Below are 23347 nucleotides of genomic sequence, written 5' to 3' on the forward strand. Positions count from 1 at the left end.
GTGGAGTGGGTTGCCACGCCCTCCTCCAGGGGATCTTCCCGACCCAGGGATCGAACCCAGGTTTCCCACCTCGCAGGTGAACTCTTTACCAGCTGAGCTATCAGGGAAGCCCATAATAATAAGCACCAGTAATTACTATACCTCCCTCTTTCATACATCCGCTCCCATGGTGGGCAGCACTGAAGTCCTCCCCTGAACCTTAACTCAGCCAGGAGGAGGCTCTGTAACTTAGAGAAGAACCAAGAAACTGCTTTTCACTCCAAAGACCTTCTGCCTCTCTTTAGATGGTCTGAGGGGGCTGCCGCATTGGTGGGTGAGTACTTTTTGAGAATCAAAATCCAGGTTCCAAGTCCTTAATTCAGTGGTTCGCAATGAGAGACACTTTGGTTTATTTTTGTTGATTTTATTTTTTGGCCACACGGTATGCAGGATCTTAGTTTCCCAGTCAGGTATCAAACCAGTGTCCCTGAAGTAGAAGCTCAGAGTCCTAACAACGGGACCACCAGTGTATTCCCAACACTTTGGTTTAAATTGTACCTGGGCCCACTTCGTGACCTTGGGCATGTCACTTCATTCCTAGGAGCTTCAGTTCATCTGTAAACTGCGGGTAATAGCAGCTAAGTAGCACTCTAGTTACATCCTCTACCAAGAACTCCATTATTTTGGTTGGGTAAAGTTTGACTCTCTGGGGCGCTGCCTTCTCCCTTTATTTCTCACCTCACTCCTTCTGCACGGTGTGCTCAGCACAGTATCTGCCTAAGCAGCCGTTTGTGACATAAAAACAATCTTCCTGCAGTGACCACAGGTCTCAGGAAACAAACTGGAGTCATAAGCTGCCGGGACCACAGGCTCTTGAACGAAACGTAGTCAATGTTTAGGAGCCGGCAGAGGCACAGAGAACACCTTGATCCTGCCCTCGAGGGGTTTAGTTCCTGGTTCTTACTTACTTTTGTTTCTTTGGCTTCTAACTGCAAGGAGATCCAACCAGTCCATTCTAAAGGAGATCAGTCCTGGGTGTTCATTGGAAGGACTGATGCTAAAGCCGAAACTCCAATACTTTGGCCACCTCATGCGACAAGTTGACTCACTGGAAAAGACTCTGATGCTGGGAAGGATTGGGGGTGGGAGGAGACGGGGACGACAGAGAATGAGATGGCTGGATGGCATCACCAACTCGATGGACATGAGTTTGAGTGAACTCAGGGAGTTGGTGATGGACAGGGAGGCCTGGCGTGCTGTGATTCATGGAGTCGCAAAGAGTCGGACACGACTGAGCGACTGAACTGAACTGAACATACAATAGGTGCTCCAAGAAGGACTGAAGATAATAAGGGAGATGGGAAGGAGGAGAGAAAAAGAGAAGACCCCGTCCTGGTGACAGGAGCGCTGGAGGTACAAGATAAAGTTTTGGGCTAAGAGCTTGGCCTTCAGTGCCGGCCTTCAAGGGGGCCTGGGGAAAGGGTGCTTTCCAGGCAGGCTGGAACTGTGAGGACTGGACCAAGAACCTCAGTGAAGAGCCAGCACGGGATGACTACTGCTGAACTCCCAGGGAGGACGGAGGCAGATTGTGGGGAAGCTTGTAACCCAGGCTGGGAGGTCAGGCACCATCCTGCAGACAGTGCAAGGCCATTTGCATTTCCATCCCCTGAAAAGGGGGCAGAATACGAGATAAGTGGCTATTTGGGAAGAAAAATCCAGCCTTAATATCTGAAAGCATTCATAGTCTATTGAAAGAAACCTAGCTGAGATGATGAGGACCTGAGCTTGGCGGCAGAAGGAATGAGGAGAAAAGGGTGGATCTGGGAGATATTAAGTGGGGAGGTGGGGCCGGACTGGGTGTTGGTGGCAGATATATACACAGCAGAATACTCAGTTCAGTTCAGTTCAGTCACTCAGTCATGTCAGACTCTCCGCGACCCCATGAACCACAGCACGCCAGGCCTCCCTGTCCATCACCAACTCCCAGAGTACACTCAAACTCATGTCCACAGAGTCGGTGATGCCATCCAGCCATCTCATTCTCCGTCGTCCCCTTCTCCTCCCGCCCCCAACCTTTCCCAGCATCAGAGTCTTTTCCAGTGAGTCAACTCGTCGCATGAGGTGGCCAAAGTATTGCAGTTTCAGCTTTAGCATCAGTCCCTCCAATGAACACCCAGGATTGATCTCCTTTAGAATGGACTGGTTGGATCTCCTTGCAGTCCAAGGGACTCTCAAGAGTCTTCTCCAACACCACAGTTCAAAAGCATCGATTCTTCGGCGATCAGCTTTCTTCACAGTCCAACTCTCACATCCATACATGACCACAGGAAAAACCATTGCCTTGACTAGACGGACCTTGGTTGGCAAAGTAATGTCTCTGCTTTTTAATATACTATCAAGGTTGGTCATAACTTTCCTTCCAAGGAGCAAGCGTCTTTTAATTTCATGGCTGCAATCAGCATCTGCAGTGATTTTGGAGCCCAAAAAAATAAAGTCTGACACTGTTTCCACTGTTTTTCCATCTATTTCCCATGAAGTGATGGAACCAGATGCCATGATCTTTGTTTTCTGAATGTTGAGCTTCAAGCCAACCTTTTCACTCTCCTCTTTCACTTTCATCAAGAGGCTTTTGAGTTCCTCTTCACTTTCTGCCATAAGGGTGGTGTCCTCTGCATATCTGAGGTTATTGATATTTCTCCCAGCAATCTTGATTCCAGCTTGTGCTTCTTCCAGCCCAGCGTTCCTCATGATGTACTCTGCATATAAGTTAAATAAGCAGGGTGACAATATACAACCTTGACGTACTCCTTTTCCTATTTGGAACCAGTCTGTTGTTCCATGTCCAGTTCTAACTGTTGCTGCCTGACCTGCATACAGGTTTCTCAAGAGGCAGGTCAGGTGGTCTGGGATTCCCATCTCTTTCAGAATGTTCCACAGTTTATTGTGATCAACACAGTCAAAGGCTTTGGCATAGTCAATGAAGCAGAAATAGATGTTTTTCTGAAACTTCTTGCTTTCTCCATGATCCAGCGGATGTTGGCAATTTGATCTCTGGTGCCTCTGCCTTTTCTAAAACCTACTACTCAGCCATAAAAAAGAACAAAATAATGCCACTTGCAAAGACATGGATGGACCTAGAGATGGTCATACTAAGTGAAGTCAGACAGAGAAAGACAAATATCACATGATATCACTTATATGTGGAATCTAGAGAAATGATACAAATGAGCTTATTTACAAAACAGACTCACAGACATAGAAAACAAACATACGGTGATCAAAGGGGAAACGTGGGGGAGGGATATATTAGGAGGTTGGGAAAATGAACAGATACACAACTGCTATATATAAAATAGACTTGCTGTATAGCACAGGAAACTATATTCAATATCTTGTTATAACCTATAACAGAAAAGAATCTGAAAAATATACAAATATATATAAAATGGAATCTATTTGCTATACACCTGAAATGAACACCACATTGTAAATCAACTATATGCCAGTTTAAAAAAATAAAAAGTAACTAAATAAAAATAAAGCCTGAGAAGGGAGGTCACATGAGCTGCCGGGCTCCACACCAGGAGAAGGTCATTGGACAAGATGGGAAGCTGAGGCAGAAACCTGGCAGAGGGCTGAATCCACAGTGAGAGCAGGACCCTGGCGGGTGCAGCACACACTCTGCTTGATCAGAGCTGCCAGATGTTGGGGTGGGGTGGGGAGAAGAGGCCACAGATATGAGTGCTTAGAGGGACAGACCAGGTTGCATTCACCCCCTTCTCACCAGACAATGCAATTTCTGCCTCCTGGCAGGTCTCAATAAGTGTGTGCTGAATAAATGAAGTGTCTCTAGGAGCTTCTTGCCTATGCAATATAATGCCCAGGAGGTTATAGAAAATGATCATTTGCCTTTCACCTCTCTGGACTGGAAAGTCGAAAGTGAAGGAACTGGTAAGGAGATTCTTCAGATAAGAACCTCCCTTCGCTGTCTGCCCGTCGCATCCCCTGGGGCTCCTCAGCCTGAAGGGGAGGCCCCTGGGCCTGTGCCACCGGTCCATCCTGTCATCTCTCCATCTTCAGCGCTGTGAACTTCATCTCCTCTAGAAGTGACACCCAGCTTAGCTGCTACTTGAGAAAGCGTCTCACTGATTTGAAAGAGAAAATCATTCTTAGCAGCTTGAATTTAATGCGCAAAAATTCAAATTTTGCTGAGGACTTCCCTGGCAGTCCAGTGGTTAAGACTGCACACTTCCACTGCAGGGGCTACACGTTCAATCCCTGGTCAGGGGAACTAAGATTCCACATGCCAGCCAGTACAGCCAGAATAAACATGATGAAACAGCAAATTGTCAGAATGCACCCTCTCCCCAAATAATTTGCAAACCATGTCTTTTGGGACAGCCTGTTGAGACTATCCTGTGTACCAATCTCAGTCCAGAAACATTCTTTCCGTGGAAAAGTTGAGGGGATCCAAACAGACACCATATGAGAGCCAAAAGCTCTCTCTGAAGCCTGCTGGAGTAGATCAGGGGACTCTAGTCCACTGGAGGCTCACCCCTGTTCCCTTCCTTTCAGGCTCCCTTCTGTCGGCCCTGCCCCAACTCCTGGCTCTGAGGCAGCCTCGAAGGAGAAGTAGTGACCGCTCAGTGTCCACCTCCACACCTGCTTCCCGAGACCTTGCCCTCCCAGCCCCTCCAGCCCCGGTCTCCATGGTGACAGCCTTTCTTCTCCCTGGGGCACCGCCACCCCCGCCATCCTCAGGCTTCTCACCGTTGCCCCGGCCCACACCTTCACCTGGGATGCCCCCTGTACCCCAGCTTTCCAGGTCCCCTCGCTGATACCAAAAGAAAGCAAGGTGGTGCTCCCACCACAGGCCTGCCTGTTCATGGGCAGTCCTGGGGCTCAGGCTCTGCTGCGGAGGGCTTGTTCATCTCAACATTCACCCCCACCCCTGGGTCCCAGCTGACAACCTGATAATTCTCTCTGATCACACAAGCTCTGGCAGCTATGGTGGCTGTCTTGACACTGTCCTTCTTGCAAGAAAGGTTTTGAGATAAAAGAAGGCACTGTGAAATCGTCATTAGAGCCTTGGAGAAGGGGCCTGGGAAAGGACTGGTCTGCTGCCCACGCAGCCTCTCCGTCATCCCAGCTCCTCCCTCTCCCCTTCCTCCCCCGCTTCTCCCGCCGTCTTCCCTCGTCTCTCTTCCTCTCCACTCCTTCTTTCCCACTCTCCCCATCCCCTCGCCCTCCGACTCCTCCTCCACCCTCTCCCTCCGTGCCCCCTCTCATCTCTTCCCTCCTTCTGTCTCTCTTGTTTTGGTGCCAGAAGCAGTCTAATTACAACCGAGAACTTGAAGAGACAGAAAAAGAAAAAAAAAAAAAAAACACCCCACACAGAGCTGATGAAAATGTCCTATGAAATCTAATTTGTAAAGCTCAAATCGGAATAAAAAGTGTTACTCCCACAATTCAGGGCCAATTTGATTTTTAATGAGATTCCTCAGAGACCCAGCCAAGATCTCATCAAGTTGAAAACCTACCACCTTCCTGCCTTCCACACGTTCTCTCTGCCGTGCGGACCTCTGTCTCTCCCCCGCTGCCATCCCCAGTGCCCCTCGGGGACATTCCCCAGTGGCTCCCTTCCCAGGGCCATCTCTTGCTGAGAGCTTGGCCCCAGTCTGGAGCTCTGTGTCCTCAGGATGGGCAGCAGACAATGCCGAGACCTCTGTGGCCACCCCGACTCTCTCCCGGTAGAGGAACAGCCTGCCCAGCAGGTTCTGTTTTCCTCGGCTATGTATCCGTGTCTGCAGAGTAGGGTATGGGGAAAAAATACAAACTTAGAAGTCACAAACTTCAGATCAGACCCCATTCATTAGCTGTGTGACCTTGGGCAGGTTACTTTGCCTCTCTGATCTGGGCTTCTTTGGTGTAAAATGGGAGCTGTTCTGCTCTGAATGGTAATCAGTCAGTTATAGGAGGGACTGCATGTGAAGCCCAGATGGCACTGTGGGCCAGGAGCTCAGTGGACATCAAGGTCCCATGTCCCGTTGTCTGTTCAGCTGTGGCTTCCCAGGAAACGTAGGTCACAAGACACGCCCTTCTTCGGCAATCCCTCCGGGTCCAGGCATAGAGATCCACTCACTGTAGATGAGAACACGGTCCTTAGAGCCAGAGGGTCTTGGATTCACAGCCCAGGTCCTGCCACTGGAAGACTCCCTGGACAATTTAGTAACCTCCAAACCTCGTGTGCTGAGTGCCTGTGACACGGGGTTGATAAGGCTCCACACGGATGTTGTGGGCACGTGACAGCCGTGGGAAGGAACCCAGTAACTGATCTGCGAGGCTTCTGTGACTACGTTTCCCTTCCTTGGGCCTCACGTCCTCACCTGCAAAATGGGGATAAAAATGGCACCGACCTCATAGGTTGTTATGAAGATGAACATATTAACAAGCTGATGTTTTTAAATCTCAGAACGATGCCTGGCGAACTGTACCTACTGTGGGTGTGTGTGTTTACCTTAGTCATGGTCTAGCTAAGGTAGATGGTTCAGGGAGGAGGTGTGGGGAGGGGTGGGGTCACACTGATGGTCTGCTTCCAAGTGACAGTGAGGCTGGAGTAGGGTCTGCTGCAGAAAAAACAGGGACAGGAGGACGGGTGGAGACAGTGACCTGCTCCCTCAGCCACATCCGCTGGAGAAGGGAAAGGCCACCCACTCCAGTGTTCTGGCCTGGAGAATCCCATGGACTGTATAGTCCATGGGGTCACAGTCAGACACAACTGAGCAACCTTCACTTTCACTCAGCCACATCACCTGCCACACTACACGTGGACCCACTGTGTGCCCCTGAACTCCACCCGGGCCCACTGAGTGCCCCTGAACTCCACCCGGGCCTACAGTGTGCCCCTGAACTCCACCCGGGCCCACTGTGTGCCCCTGAACTCCACCTGGGCCCACTGAGTGCCCTAAAACTACACCTGGGCCCACAGTATGCCCCTGAACTCCACCCGGGCCCACTGTGTGCCCCTGAACTCCACCCGGGCCCACTGTGTGCCCCTGAGCTCCACCGGGGCCCACTGTGTGCCCTTGAGCTACACCTGAGCCCACTGTGTGCCCCTGAACTCCACCTGGGCCTACAGTGTGCCCCTGAACTCTACCCGGGCCCACTGTGTGCCTCTGAACTCCACCTGGGCCCACTGTGTGCCCCTGAACTCCACCCGGGCCCACTGTGTGCCCCTGAACTCCACCCAGGCCTACAGTGTGCCCCTGAACTCTACCCGGGCCCACTGTGTGACCCTCAGGCATGTCACTCCTCTCCTAGGAGCCTCAGTTCTCTGTAAACTGTGGGTGATAACAGCTAACTAGCATTGCAGCAGAATAGCTCCGTTCTTTTTGTGCTGTAGGGCCTGACTCCTTGGGGTGCTGGTCCTAGTCCCATCCTGGAAGCCACTAAAAGGATGATGTTATTCCTTGGGTTCTCAGGTTTAATCATAGCTCTCCACCCTCCTCCATGCCCATGGCCCTCTTGAAGCACACCCCCAGAGTGCTTCTGGCTGGAGGTCTGTCTCCTGACTCTGCCCCCTTGTGGAAGTAGGTGCAGGGAGTGTCGTCAGGTGGAAAGGGGAATAGGGTGTCCCACGGCCCATTTGGGCCTGGAGCATGGCAAAACCCCAGCGTGAGTGCACTGGGGGTTGCTGTGCAGGGAGCCTGCAGCTGTGGCCAGCTCTGTGAGCAGGCGATGGAGCTGGGGGAAGTGAGGAAGCCGCTGCTGGGCCCCAGTGGGAAGGGAGGCACTCTGGGGGGCTCTTGTCTCCTGGACCAGCCAGGTCTCTGCTTCCATAGATCAAGCAGAAGCCCTTCTGGCAAGTAACTGACTGCCGTGCTTGTTTCCTTTCTAGGTCAAGTGTACTCCTTCAGCCAGCAGCCCCAGGATCAGGCTGTGGTGTCGGGGCAGCCGGTGACACTGCTGTGCGCCATCCCTGAATATGATGGCTTCGTTCTGTGGATCAAGGATGGCTTGGCTCTGGGCGTGGGCAGGGACCTCTCAAGTGAGTACCCCCAGGCCTCCCTAGGAAGGCCTGGAACCCACCCCTGCCCTACCCACCCACCCACCCTCCTAGGGAATCCCATCTTCATAGGCATTTGGGGGATCAAGTCTCAGCTTTCATTGTAGATTCCATGAGCAAAGTCAGGCAAGGCCAGTCCTGGTCCAGGATGCATAGGACTTTGAGGGCCCCTCTGACTTTCGGTGGTGAATTACAAGTAAACCCTCCATTCTGGCTGTCAGTCCTAAACCTAACACAGTGTTGTCTTAGCGGGCCCATTCCAAAGTCAAACACGTCTCATGTAAAGTCAGATTTCCAGAAGTAAAGCCTTCGTCTTTATTGATCCCAGATGTATTCCCCACTTAAGACACAACCTGGTTCTTCCCTTCTTCCATTTATTGTTGCTTGTTGCTGTGTTTTTAATTGCTAAGTTGTGTCCGACTCCTTTGCCATCCCCATAGCCTATAGCCCACCAGGCTCCTCTGTCCATGGGATTCTCCAGGCAAGAATACTGGAGTGGGTTGCCATTTCCTTCTCCAGGGAATCTTCCCAACACAGAGATCGCACCCATGTCTCCTGCATTGGCCAGCAGATTCTTTTGCACTGAGGCACCTTGGAAGCCTCCTTCTATCCATTAAAGGGAACCAAGTAGATTGAAAATGGAAAGAAAGCTGGCAGGACTTAGAGGTTACCATGCGATGGGGAGAAAAGAAAACAAGTGTTTGAAATAAATTCCAGACCTTGTTCAGCCCACCCAGGCTGGTATTCAGCAAAGATGCACTGGTGGGCTCTGGTGCCTATTGATGACTGGTGTCTGAGCTGCCTGGTTGGCACCTATGGCCTGTCACCTGTTAAGTATTGTAAATGTCAATCCTTAAGCCCATACAGATGTCTTTCCAACCCATCCTCTCCCCTGGGAGAAAAAAGACTGCAATCATCTTGGTCACTCACCCATCAGTCATTGCAATCCTCCCCTGGTGAGGGTCGGCATGTGGCTGTTTACTAAGCTTAGCATGAACTGTAAAATGCAGAACAAGGGATGTGGGTGTCCCTGCCATCAAGGAATGTCTGGGGGTGGAGAAGGGGAGAAAAATATGTATTCAACTGAGAAGTAGCTTTGCCTCTCTCCTGGTGTACAGCTGCAAGAAAATAAAAATCGAAGTGCACTTGGGAACAGGATGGTTGGGAAATTAATATTTTAAAATGTGAGTTATGTCTTGCCAAAAAATGTATATTGAAACATTATAGCAATGGTCAATAGCATCCCGGGGTTTGAGTGCTACAGCCCAGCTGAGCATGGATAAAATACAAAATCACATCTCCAAAATATACTGTGCTGCCATAAAATTTAAGTATTATGGGAACCAGCCAATTTCAGGGACTTTGAACTCCCTTACCCGAGAGGAACTGGGGAAATGACACGATCTTCCTGAACCAGAATGGTTCACACTTCACGTGGCTCTGAGCAGGCTCAGCACCGCTGCTGGGTAAGAAGGTTCTCCGGGTTCCTGGTCAGCTGTTCTCAGCTTCAGTCAGGGACTGGGTTCTTGTTGGGTCAGTGGCCAGGAGGAAGCCCCAGGTCACTGTGGATGGTTCCTAGGGTGGTCATCGCCACACAGATAATTGACCCTCTGGCATCCACTTCCACAAATGACTTTCTGGGACCGGAGACTTGGTCTTGCTAAGTGCTGGAGAGCAGCAGGCTCTCATGGACTGGGGTCTGCTTCCTCTCCAACCTGACTTCATTGATAGAAAGAAGTCTGGCCCTCTCCTTGCAGAACCAATGAACTCAAACTCTTAGTAACATATTTTCTCTGGATTTGATCTCTTGTCCCAAAATAGCATCATGACAGTGATGACAACTGTATGCTTAATAAACATTGTTTGCTTGCCTGATAAGAAAGTGAGTGTAACAGTGCAGCAAGTATTTGCCAAGCACTAGATATTACTGGGCCCAGGGTTGTGGGGTTTTGGTCTCCTGCAGCTCTGCCCTCTTCTCTTTTAAATGTGGCTCCATCCAGTCCACCAGGAATGATCCCTAACTGAAGATCTTACTATCTTCCTGGCCACCGAGACTAGAAAAAAAATCAGTCAAAGGAAGTGATTTATAAATACACTCCCTCATATTGATAGAACATTTTTCTTCTAAGAAGCTCAAATTCTTCTCAGACATTATCTCATAAATCTACAATGATCCATGGGTTATTAAAAAAAAAAAAAGAAGGCTTTTCCTCTTTTTACTTGGCAGGTAAATAAAGTCACAGCTGAGAAAGAAATTGATTCAAACATATCTCAAGTCCAATGCATGGGAAATATTGAAAACAAGAGGAGAAGGGGGCAACAGAGGATGAGATGGCTGGACAGCATCACTGACTCAATGGACATGAGTATGAGGTAGTCAGTGAAGGACAGGAAGCCTGGCGTGCTGCAGTCCATGTGGTCACAAAGAATCAGACTCGACTCAGTGACAGAACAGCAAATTCATAGGATCCTGACTCCCAACCCTCGAAACGCTTGTACCCTATCTGTTAAAGACAGGAACTTCTCTGGATCCTTACATCACTGTCATGTTCAATTTTTAATGTATTTATTTTTAATTGGAGGATAATTGCTTTACAATATTGTGTTGGGATTTCTGCCATACCTCAACATGAATCTGCCATAGGTGTACATATGTCTCCTCCCTCTTCAACCTCTTTCCCACCTCCCACCCAATCCCATCCCTCTAGATTGTCTCAGAGCACCAACTTTGAGCTCCCTAAGTCGGGGCTTTCCTGGTGGCTCAGCGGTTAAAGCGTCTGCCTCCAATGCGGGAGACCTGGGTCCGATCCCTGGGTCGGGAAGATCCCCTGGAGAAGGAAACGGTAACCCACTCCAGTATTCTTGCCTGGAGAATCCCACGGACGGAGAAGTCTGGTGGGCTACAGTCCACGGGGTCGCGAAGAGTCGGACACGACTGAGCGACGGAACGGACGAGCAAACGGACAGATGTCATGCTGAGTTTAAGCTGACATTTATAGACGACTTACTGTGTCAAGTGCTTTACATAGAAAATCCTATCTACTCTTACCCATAACTCTATGAGGTACTTGCATTGTCCCATTTTACTGACAAGGAAACGGAAGCACAAAGCAGTTACAGTAACCTGCCCAAGACAGCAGAGTTAGGCACTGATAGAGCTGACATTAAAACCCAGGCAGTTTGTCTGTAGAACCCAGACTACCCATACTTTTACCTCCCCTGAGAGCAGCAAAAGAGAGTAACGGTACTCGTGGAAGGAGCTAGAACTTGCTCTGAATCTGTGATTCTCGGCCTGTGTTTTTCAAAGATGCTGCCAGTCCTCAGAACAGCATCACGACTCTCCGCCTAATTAGGCAAATACAGACAAACCCATCACTGATGTTTTCAGCAGCTTATGAGAGCAGAAGGCAGCTGCTGTTGGCTTGCGAGACAGCAAAACACGATCTCTGGCCAGGATGCCTACAGGGGACCAGGAGCTGGTCACAAGGCAGCAGGTCGGAGGGGCTGGGGGCCGCCCACCAGCTACACTGACCGGCAGCTGCAGCAGGGCAAGGCTGGACCAGTGTCCACTTCCAGCTCCTCACCGGGCCCCACGGAGAGCCAGCTTAACTTACCCGGGCTCCTCCCCAAAGCCCAGCAGAGGGCAGGAAGGGCGGGCAGGAGGGGAAGCCGTGCTCTTGGGGCTACAGCTGATGGCCCTATAGCATCTCCAGCCAGGCCTGAACAGCTGTGGAGGGCATGCTGGGGACAGTGCTAGCCGTGAAGACGTGAGCCTAACAGGCTCAGCCACACAGGATGCACCCCAAAAGCATACTGGGGAGCCGGCGGAGGATCACTGCTCCCTCCACTGACCAGGAATGGGTGACCCTTAACAGTCCAACCCAGGGAACCCTGCGCTCCCCTCTGGAAGACCCATAGGTTATGGATATAAGAGGGGCCCTAGAGTACCCAAGAAATATCCTCTGTAGTGTCCCTGACAGGGGATCATCCCACATCTGCTTGAATACAGCCAGTGACGGGGACCTCACTACCACCTCCGGCAGCCCAGATCTCTGTTGACACCAGTACATTGCCAACAGTGACCTAAAGTGTGTTCCCACGTTCATTGTGCCCCTTGGTCCGATTCTTACAAGCTGCACAAACACGTCTAACCCCTACTAAGAGACTGAGGAAAGTTTGAAGAGAGCCGTGGCACGTCCCCTGTCTGTTTCTGTCTCTCAAGCCTTAGTCTTCTCTTTAAAAGGCCAAACGTGCCCAACTGCCTCCTGCTGAGAACTCACTGAGAGCTCCCTCTGCCCCAGTGAAGGCCCTTCAGAAAGCGAAGCAGTTTGGGGCTGTCAGAGGGTGGATGGGTCTCTGGAAAGAGAGGGACCCTGTATGTGGGGACACGCAAAGGTCGGGGAAAGGGGTGGGTGGAAAGCAGGTCTTGTGGAAAGGAGCTAAGGAGATCGAGGGCCCAACAGCTGTGAAGATGCCGACGAGAGAACCGACTTATGGACACAGTGGGAGGGGAGGAAGGGGAGGGTGCGGCGAACGGAGAGAGCAGTGTGAAATCTTACACACTGCCTTGTGTGTAACAGACAGCCATGGAAGCTTGCTGTATGACTCAGGGAACCCAACCCGGGGCTCCCTAACAACCTAGAGAGGCGGGAAAGGGTGGGAGGTGGGAGGGAGGTTCAAACGGGAAGGCACATAGGCAAAACTATGGCTGATCCATGTTGATGTATGGCAGAAACCAACACAGTATTGTTAAGCAGTTATCCTTCAATTAAACATAAATAAATTTTTAAAAAAAGAAGGTCGAGGGCCCAAGACCCGGGACAGAGAGGCTCTGCCCAACCTGGCAGCCACAACGCCTGATGTATTTCCATTCAACCCACGGAGCAGCAGGAAAACTGCTTAATGATTCATCATTCTTAAGCTTTTCTTTATCTATTATTCATCGCCAATGGTATAAGAGGCCCCCAATTTTTAAGTGTCCTGAGTGTCACCTAAATGCTTAATCAGGCCCTGGGGTCCCGGGGGGTTATAGTAAGGATGACCAGAAAAGAGTCACTTACAGCTCAGAGTGACCAGAGTTTCCTGGGCTCTGGTGGGTGGGCCTCGGTTTCTATTTCCTGTCCATCTGCAACCAAAGTTTTCCCCCAAAGCCACTCTGACTCTTTTTCCAAGTATCTTTGTTTCCTTCTTCTCTCTCCCTCTGACCCTGGCTTCCCCGTGACTCTGAGCCTGGTTCCTCTGTCTTTCTGTGTGTGTTTCCTCATCAGGATGTGTGTCTGCTTGGCAAGCCTCAGAGCCGAGCATGCTGCATCCCGGGGTGACGGCCCATTGTGTCTGTCGACATTCAGCTCCTTTCCGCTCTAATAACAGCTTATCTGACATCCCTAAACTTAAAACCTGCCATACCTTTATACACACACACACATGCTGTCCTAGCTCCCTGGGGAAGCTCACTTTTGTGTTCCTTACACTGAGATCAAGGCCCTGCGCTATCTCCTCCTGCTCTGCCGGCCCCCTAAGACCAGGCCCCCCACCCCGCACCCCCACCCGCTGGATGTCCTGCCCACTGTGCCCGTCAGTCACGCCGGCTTCTCCATCCCCGCCCTGCCCTCCCTGATACACCTGCCTTCTCCACAGGTTACCCGCAGTACCTGGTGGTAGGGAACCACCTGTCAGGGGAGCATCACTTGAAGATCCTGCGGGCAGAGCTGCAAGATGATGCCGTGTATGAGTGCCAGGCCATCCAGGCAGCCATCCGGTCCCGCCCTGCACGCCTCACCGTCCTAGGTAAGAGCCCTCCCTGCGCCTGGCCAAGGATACTGTGAGAAGCAGCCAGGGCTCAGCTCCAGAAACCAGGGGCCAGACTGGAGGGGCCTGCCCACTGGACAATAGGGCTGCTGCCCCACTGTGTCAGTCTCTCCCCACCGAAAAGGAGAACGTGAACATCCCTGTCGTGGACATCAGAAGGCCAGTGCCAGCCACCTCTGACTCTGCCGAACTCCAGTGTTTGGCTGCCACTGAGGAAGCTAAAGAGGGCTCCTGGGTGCTTGCTTCTTCAATCAGGAAGCGTGTCCTGTGCACATGGTCTAAGTCAGGCGCTGTGTTTGATGATGGAGACCCAGAGAAGAAGGGGATGTATCCTTGAGTCCCTTCTTTACGAATTGCCCTCCCCTGGTGCTGACAAAGCCCCGTCTAGCCTCCTCCCCCATCAGGCTCTCCTGGTGATTCCAGCATCCACAGGGACCACCCTGGCCCTTCTCCTTCCCACCTCCACTGCTCCCTGGGAATCCCGGCTCTCAGCAGAGGCCTGGGCTGTCTGCCTACGTCATCCCCAGGAGAACCATTACAGGTTCTTAGGCCACATCACACCTCTGCCCTCCTGGACTTTCTTTATCTCAGTTTCCCTGGGGACATCCTCCTGAAGAGGTCCCCACTACTGGCCCCGGGCACACCTGCCTGGAGACCAGGGGACGGGCTCAGCTACCCCCTCAACCGCCTCATCTTCATTTAGAGTTCAGCCCCATCAACTGCCTCCTCCTGCCAGATGTTAGCGTGGAGCCAGGCCTGCTGGGAACCACGCTGGTGCATCAGTAGCAGTGGCTCATGTTTGCATCGCGCCGCACAGCAACCCTCTCGGCACCTCCACTTACGTTACCTCGCCTGTTCCGACGCCGACCTGGGGGATGGGGAAGGTGGCCCCAAGTGAGGATTTGAGGCTCCTGGAAGCCAAGGGCAGACGTGGGGGATGGAGTGCACAGGCTGCCGGAAGAGGGGAGTCTACCCCCAACCCCCTGGCCCGCCACTCCCTGCCCCAGCAGCTGTTGAAAAGTCTGACAACAGGGTCAACAGCTGGGGTGCTGCCTCCTCGCCGCCGGGCAGCTGTGAGGCGCTCAGCTGCTCAGAGATGAAATATTTAAGAGGGCGTCAAATCTACATGGCCAGCACACTGGGATAGGCCCTGGAGAACCACTCACCCAGCGCCGAGCTTGGCTTCTTGAGATGGGGAGGAGAAACTGGGGGCCAACCTCAGAGACCCCCTTCAACCTCTGAGTCTCCCCCAGAAGGAATGAGAGAAAGAAACCTTCTCTGGAGGGTCAATGAGCTGGGGTCCCTTGACCAGGAAGTGGAGGGCCCCCTGCGTTAGAGGGAAAGTCTGCCACCGGCGTCTCACTTGAGATATGGCTGAAATGGGACCCGGCCTTCAGTTGCTGTGGGGATTAAGGGAAAAGAAAAGGAGGATTTAGTGCCTAATATATTTTCTGATCTTTGAGGACTGCAATAGTCCAGTATAGATTTCCTAAGCAGAGTTGTAGGATCTTTTATAAGAGGACTGGATCCTATTTTATTTGGAGTGGGGGGGGATGGGGAGTGCTGTGTCGTGTCTTTGTTGCTGCACATGGGCTTTCTCTCGTTGCGTCAAATGGGGACAACTCTTCGTTGCCATGTGCAGGATTTTTATTGTGGCGGCTTCTCTTGTGGAGCACAGGCTCTAAGGCACATGGACATCAGTAGTTGTGGCACAAGGGGGTTAGTTGCTTCATGGCGTGTGGAATCTTCCCAGACCAGGGATGGAACCGGAGTGCCCTGCATTGGCAGGCATATTCTTAAGCACTGGACCACCAGGGAAGTCCTGGGGTTGTAACATCTTTATCTCCAGAGGTTTTATAGCACCATGCTCCACTCTTGGACCCCCTTCTAGAAGGTGAAAGTGAAAGTCACTCAGTCGTGTCCAACTCTTTGTGACCCCATGGACTATACAGTCCATGGAGTTCTCCAGGCCAGAATACTGGAGTGGGTATCCTTTCCCTTCTCCAGGGGATCTTCCCAACACAGGGATTGAACCCCCGACTCCCACATTGCGGGCAGATTCTTTACCAACTAAGCTATCAGGGAAACCCTTCTAGAGAATACCAGAGATGCTAAACTGAGAGGGCCCTGAGCATTGCCCACTCCTGACTTCACACAGGACTTAAAACAGATGGGGATGCCTCTGGTCCTTAAGTTCTCATCCTGGAATCAGAGCTTCACCTGGTCATACCAAACCACAGTCCCCTTTCATCTGTACTATCTCAGGTAGATTACAAAGTCCAAGTTATCCCAAATATTTTACAGATAAGGAAGTTGAGACTCAGAGAGGCAAGAGCTGTCATGGGAGGTCACACAGCTCACTTAACATTCAAAACAGACCCCAGAGTTTCCAACCCCAAACCAGTGCTCTCTGCCCAGTGTTCACATTTCTAAATGCCAGTAGGACTGCCTTTGTCTGGTTGGTGAAGAGCCAGGCTTCTGCGAGCAGGGCCCCAGGGTCTGATCTGAACAGACTTAATTTTGTCTTGGGTCACATCTAGAAGGCTTTCAGCCTCCCGTCTCCCTCTGCACTGGCCTGACCTGGCACTGCCTTCTGGGCAGAGCTGGTTTGTGTGGGGAAATGTTTCGTGAGTCGGGAGATCAGCTGAGGAGGGGGACGATGGAGTTTCCAGGAGACCCCAGCAGGATGGCCTAGGTGGAATTCCTAAGGCCAGAAAGGGAGCCTAAGCTGGCATTTGTCCATCAGCCTTTCATACAGACCACAACACCACTTCTCCAGCTTCCTCAGACTCTGCCACAGTCTTCCCTGATTCCTCAAGGGTACCCCAGGACCCCATCTCTCACCTGTTCATGTAGGTCCCCAGCCCTGAATGGTCCTGTGGGTCTCCACCCTAAAGCTAGTCCTATGGGTCCCCTCTCTGAACTGGCCCTGCAGGGCTCTGGCTGAGTTTCTCTGTGGTACACAGCCCCACCTACTGCCCTGGAGGGCAGCCCTGCATGCAGACACTGACCCAGCCTTTTGGAAAGGGAGCCTGGTCTACTCACAGTGGTGGACCGACGGGGTTTCTCCAGTGCCAGTGGAGGAAAGAGGGCTGTTCCTACCCTGGCCAGCCAGCTTCCCAACCCAGATCCCATCTGCTTTGCCATGACATCTCAGCCTGGGAGTGTCCCAGCCAGATCTCCAAGGCCGGGGAAGGGGGATCCCAAGCGGGGGACGCTGCCTTCCCTGTGTTCCAGGAATGAGAGAGATTCCTAATTTTGTCTGTATTTGCCTGAGATAGATTTTTAATTAAATAAAGTAAGAGCCTGATTAGAACCTGCAGAAGATGTGAGAGCAGAATCAGATGGTATTCCAGCAAAATTGCAAAGCAAACACTGGCTGGACCAGAGGGAGACCCCCAGGGGTCTTGCATCAAAGCACCAAGTGAGACGGGCAAATACAAGAGATTATATAGCCAACAGATGTGCATTGTTAAAATATGCATCTGCCAGCAGCCTGCTTAGAGAAGCCAAAGGGCTAACTCAGAGTCTGCAGTGCTCCAGGGAGGGCCTGGGAACCTGGCCCAGCAGCCAAGCCTAGAGTCACAGACACATTAATTAGCCTTGTGTTTCCAGCTCTCAGATGCAATCAGGTGGGGAGCAACTGTGAGGTGAGGGTCTGCTACCCCAAGGAGACAGAGGGAAGGAGCCAGGGGGACAGAGGAAGAAGGGGAAGAGGCAGCTCCTATGAAGCTGAGCAAGGTAAGGACTGGGCACCCTCCCACCCCGAGACCATCCCTGGAATCATGGTGTCAGAGACAGAGCCACAGGCCTGGAGACAACAGCCATGGTCCTGCCATTAACCAGCTGTGGGCTGATCCCTCAACCTCTCTGAGTCTCAGTTTCCTCATCTGTGAAATGATGAACACTCCTGTCTCCCACCTGCAGGAACCTCTGAACTGAAAAATACCAAAACTGTCCCAGGGCCAGAGGGGTAAGGGGGCAATAGCCTTTGATCCTTCTAACTCTGTGAAAGCTGGATGGCAGGAATTTGGGGAGGGGACCCAGAGCAGGAGGACATGGGCACCAAGGATCAGATCAACAAGATTTGCTGAGCGTGTATTAGGTGCCAGACACTGGAGACTCATTAGTAAATGAGAGAGAAAAGCTCCCCTGCCTAGCGGAGCTCGCGTTCTAGCAGAGAGAGAGAGACAGTCACTACACAGTAAGCATTAAGCCAGCACCTTGTGTAGCTGTGTAGGGTATCAGGTGATGACACGTGCTATGAAAATGAAGAAGTAGAACAGGGTAAGGGGGATTGAAAGTCGGGGGGTGAAGGAGGAGGAGGATTGTGGGTGTCAAGTTAATTATTAAAAAAGGGATTTTCCCAGGCTTCCTACCCCATTTCCCTCTTCTTCCTGGTTTGTTTTAATATTAATTCTACTGCTTTGTGGCTCCCAGTAGAAACAACACTTCCTACATCAACATGAATTATTTAACGATGGAGAGTAAGTCAATTTAAATGAAGAGGGCATCTTTAAGATGATGTAAACCCCAAATACTTCGGGGCAGACAAATAAGGTCCAAACGTGTCCTCCCTTTGTCTCTGTCTGCAGCTCTTCCAGCTGGGGAGCTCTCAGGTCTGTATGTCCACAGAGCCGGCGGCACCCCCCAGTCCCCAATCCCCTAACCTTCTGGGCAGGTGGCTCCAGAGAGAGATGGTGCACAAGCCAGGCCCCACAGCAAAAGAAGGCAGAACTGAAACAGCCCAAGAGCACTGGCTTCTAAAGTCATTCTCTTGGAAACCGGTGGTGAGAACGCCACCCGGTCACCCCGTCAGGGATCGGGGGGCAGTCTGAGCAGATCTTCAGGGGTGAAGAAGCACCACCACAGAACAAAGCCCAAGCTCCCTCCGTGGCACGCGGGGCTCCCTGAGGCCTTCCCTCAGCTTGCTCTCCAGCCCCTGTTCCCAGATAACGACCAGCTCGTGGCACCCTCCACTCACCACACCCCTGTGCCTTCGCTCACATGTGCTTCTGCCTGGAATGCCCTTCCCACCTCTCTCCCCTTGGCCGCTTCTTGCTCACCTGTCAGGATTCATCTTAGATATCGCCTCCTCCAGGAAGCCCTCCCTGAACACCACATGGCCTGGCTGTCCTGCTCTAGGCTCTCTTAGCCTTCTGTCCCACCTCAATCACAATGCTCGCCACGTTCTGTTGAAAGTCACTATTCACACGTGTATCTGAAAGGCAGTGTGCAGCCCTCACGCCCAGCCTACAGGCACATGCCAGGGCCTCAGAAAGTGTCCCCCAGGTGACTGTAGTGACAGAGGTGGGACTGACTAGCGGGATCATACTGACCCTCACCATGAAAACAGTACCTGGTAGCTAATACATCCTCGATACACAGGAGAGTTGTGTTGTGTTTATAGAGGCAACACAGCTTCACAGTGAAGGACCCACAGCCAACTTGCCTGCACTTGAAACCTGTGGTGTGACCTTGGACAGTAATTCAGCCCCTCTGTGCCTCAGTTTCTTCGTGTATAAAAATGGGGAGATAATTTTATCTGTCCTCTTAGTCTTAGAAGATTTCATGAAATAATACACATACGGCACCCGGTATGCCACAAGGCAGGCAGGCATTGGCTGCTGTCACTATACGTGTTGTTGTTATTCCTGTAATGCAAAGAGAAACCAACAAGCGACTCACCCTTCCTGGGGGATCAGGCTATTGTGTCCCGGAGAAGCGGTTCCATCCAGCAAGCAGGCAGAAATCCACGAATCCTGCAGGCCTCTCCGGGCTCGCGCACGGGGAAAGACAAGCAGAATTGATTTCCTTATCTCCTCATTAAGTCCGTTTTGCCTGGGTCCCGGCTTGGTCTTAGGTGCCGTATCGCATTTGTGCTGTGTGTCTGCTTCCTGCCACATTCATTACCCTGCAGTCACCCCCAAATTGGGGCAGCAAGCAAGCTGGAGATGGGAGAGAGAAGAGCAAGAACAATCACCCTTATCTCCCGAAGCTCCAGGACAGAGGTGGTGCCTGGGCGGCTGTGCACCTCACCTTATGCACACCCGCGCCCACCCCCACCTCCTCTCCTGCTCCTCTGCCCTCTCAGGAGCCGAGGCCACCCCAAGCCCCCCTGAGCCAGTGGCAGATTCTGCTTCTCACCTTCTGTTTGGCCACTGTGTGCCCCCTTTGACTTCCTGCTCTAACTCTGTGCCCACTCGCTCTTGTAGGTTACAAGGTGGGTGTGGTTTTAGGGATCATTGAGTTACTTGAAGCTGACGAATGGTCCCTCGATTCCAAATTATAGTATAAGCTCCCTGGGGGTGGAGTCTTGGTCTCTGAGGCCCACACTTGGATTCAAGGCCATATGCTCCCCGCAAAGCAGTTGTTGATGGGAGATCGGCAGAGATGGGGTGTCTGCCTGGAAGTCCCTGTAGCCACTGGGTGGTGTGTGACTTCAGAGCTGAGTCATGATGGCCCTCTTACTGTGTCTAACGGCGCCCCCACCACGGTCCCCCTTTTCCTCTAATTGGCCATGTTGCGTGGAAAGAAGCCCACCCTCGTCTCCTTGTTCTTCATCTCAGCCTCAGTGGGCTGTCAGGAGAGGCTGCTCCTCCCTGGCCAGGGCCCATCCATAACGGAGGGAAGTGCGGGGAAGAAGGGAACCCACAGATGCTGGGTGACCCCCAAGGCTCCAGAGAGGTTGGAGACCCCTCAGGGATGGAGTCAAACCCAGCACTTCCCCTCTTGGCCTGAATGTAGGTGGCAGGGGGCAGGAGGGTTCCTCTGAAAGGAGAGGGAAGCCTGATGCAAGAGACGGCACACACCCCGCTTACCTCACCCAGCATTGCCAAGGGCAGTTGGAACAGACTCAGCTGATGAGAGAAGAGCTAAGCTGTCTGATCAAGTGGCCTTGCCGAGGTGACCTGATGCCTGATGTCACCTTGGGAAGCACTGACCACTCAACGCTGGAGGTGCCCCCACACAGCCACAACGGGGCCAGCTCCTCCCCCTGCCGCATTCCAGCATCTCTTGCCTTCAACCCCAGCCCAAGGGAAGGCAGGAAGGTTTGTTGGAGCCTGCCCAGGGTCTGCTGTAGGCAAGGCACTCAGCTTCCTGCTCCTGCCCTCCACCACTCCATTTCTAGTTCCTTGCCCCCCCACACACCGCCCCCCACCACCACTAAGTGACCCAGGTTCTCCGGGACAGCCCTGCAGTCCACCGTGCCCAGGGCACCAGCACATCTCCAGGTCCAAGCAGGACCAGGGCCCTGGCCCAGAAGTCAGGCAAGGAGCATCGTTGCCCCAGTCCTGCCACTGACCAGTGGTGAGCCATGGGATCCCCAAGTTTAACCTCACGGGACCCACTTTCCTTCTCCTGGGGAAAACGAGGAGCTGGAGAGATGACATGCAGAGCCACTCCATAGTTTGTGCTTCTTTCCCATTCCATCCTGGTTCAGGGGTCATCGTGCCCTGAGTCCTTTCCCCTCGCTCCTGAGAGCAAGGATAGTATGTCCTTCCGCTGCTGTAATCAAGCATGACCCTAAGAGATGCTGAAAAGACTCCACTGCTCAGCCAAGAGGAATGTGGGCTCAGACCATGGAAATCTGCAAAAACCAGGCCCTGGATCCTCTGGCGTCCACCGTTCAGTGTGAAACCAGCAGCTCCATGGCTGCATGTGAGGTTCCAGCCACTTGCCTGTCACTTTCAGAATGCAGCTGCCTCGAGGCGGCCCTCACCAGTTCTGCCATCACTACTTCCTCTGGCCTGCACTTGGCCTCCCACATCCCTCCCGCCTGAAAAAGCCCCGTCAAGAGCCTGCCTCTCTCCAGGTACCCTCCTGGGTCCTCTGTCAGGAAGCCTAACTGGGTCCCTATTTGTGCCTCCAGATACATGGTGCACCAGAACAAATGGGCTGGTGTGCACACTTACCGACACACACACACAAGTTCACAGCTGGGCAGATTCTTCAGTGCCCCCATGGTGGAGAGACACAAGGCCCCTCAATTAAGACCACAGTCACTGCTGCATGCTAAGTCACTTCAGTCGCGTCTGATTCTTTGCGACCCTGTGGGCTACAGCCCACCAGCTCCTTTGTCCATGGCATTCTTCAGGCAAGAATACTGGAGTGGGTTGCCATTTGCTTCTCCAGGGGATCTTCCTGACCCAGGGATCAAACCTGTGTCTCTAACACCTCCTGCATTGGCAGGCGGGTTCTTTACCACCTAACCACCTGGGAATGCCAGTCACTGTTGGGAAATGGAGAAATCTCAGTGATGCCACGAAAGTATTGACAGGCCCAGAAAAGGATGGAGCTGGTGGTGCATGTCACCCCAGCACAAGGCCCACTTCTCTACCCCTAATGAGAAATGAAGCTGAGGGAAGAGTCCTAGTCGACTTGGAGGGGCAGGGCCAGCCAGCCCCCCGGGGGTGGAGGACTCCCTCCTGGCTCCAACCTGTGGGGCAGAGTGGGTGTCACCCCTGGGATTCTGCCCAAGCCCAGAGCTGGGGAGTGCCCAAGAGGCCGGGGCTGGGCAGGGAGACCTTGAAAGGGTAAGAATAACTCACAACTTCTCCGCTCCGACCTCAGCCCAGCCTGAGAGGAGGGTTTCATGGCAAATTATGGATTTAAAACTAGCAATGAATCTCCATTACAGCATGAAATGAGAAAGGAAAATGCCACTAAATGGAAGCCTTCTCCCAGCAGCCAATGGGCAAGGGAGGGTGTCGTGTTAGGAGGGAGGAGAGAGACGAAGCTACACAACCCGAGGCAGGCTCCCAGGAGCACTCCTGAGAGCCCCCGCACCCAGGGCCCACGGAGGACCCCACAGAGATGGAGGATGTGATGCGCCAGCAGGAGCCAGGAGCCAGTCTGTCCCCACAGGGCAGTTTTCTGCAGAGGAAGTGTGCACGGAACCACGTCAGGACTGGGGGTGGCCAGAGCTTTGTCATCTTGCCGCTGTGTCGCAATGAGCCCTGTGTCATAGGTCCAGCTAGAGAGGATCAATTCAGGGACCTTGACCCACTGCTGGGCCATCCACACAGGGGGACTTTTTTACCTCATCACCATCTCTGGCAGGCAGGCCTGAGGTTTCCTTTCGAAGATGCAGAGGCTGATATACAAAGAAACCCATTCACTTGCCCCAGGTCACTCAACAGTTAAGAAAAAGAGCTAGAATATGAACTTGGGTCTTTCTGACTCGAAAACCCTTGCCCTTTCTTGCTAAGTCATGCCCCTCCCCTTTCCCCAAATTCTGTTGAGAATTACTGCTGCCTGACTCCTTACAATCACAGGTCTCTTTCCAGCCCCAGGAGTTCCGGGAACCCTGTCTGAGCCCTGTGGCCACCCAGGCCCCCAGAGTCAGAGGGGCAGCCTTGCACAAAGAGCCAAGGCTTCAGAAGACCCTTCCTGGCAGCGCTGTTCCCCAGATGCGCCTTGGGAGCCAGCGCCCCTAAACCCACAGCATCCATTTTCCGTCCCATTAAGTCTCATCATCAGGGGAACCGCAGG

At 52.5% G+C, this 23347-nt stretch overlaps 1 protein-coding gene across 1 annotated transcript in view; it reads left to right on the forward strand.

Moving 5' to 3' along the window:
- The window catches only part of KIRREL3 (kirre like nephrin family adhesion molecule 3), a 620470-nt gene that overhangs the window by 516143 nt on the left and 80980 nt on the right, over nt 1-23347 (forward strand). Inside the window, exons 3-4 of the mRNA XM_088832222.1 lie at nt 7877-8026; nt 13682-13831. Coding sequence (XP_088688348.1) covers nt 7877-8026; nt 13682-13831 — 300 coding nt within the window. The remainder of the gene's footprint in view (nt 1-7876; nt 8027-13681; nt 13832-23347) is intronic.

The sequence above is a fragment of the Moschus berezovskii genome, chromosome 25 (genome assembly GCF_049115385.1).
Source record: "Moschus berezovskii isolate FMDL1 chromosome 25, NW_MosBer_1.0, whole genome shotgun sequence".
NCBI classification, from domain to species: domain Eukaryota; kingdom Metazoa; phylum Chordata; class Mammalia; order Artiodactyla; family Moschidae; genus Moschus; species Moschus berezovskii.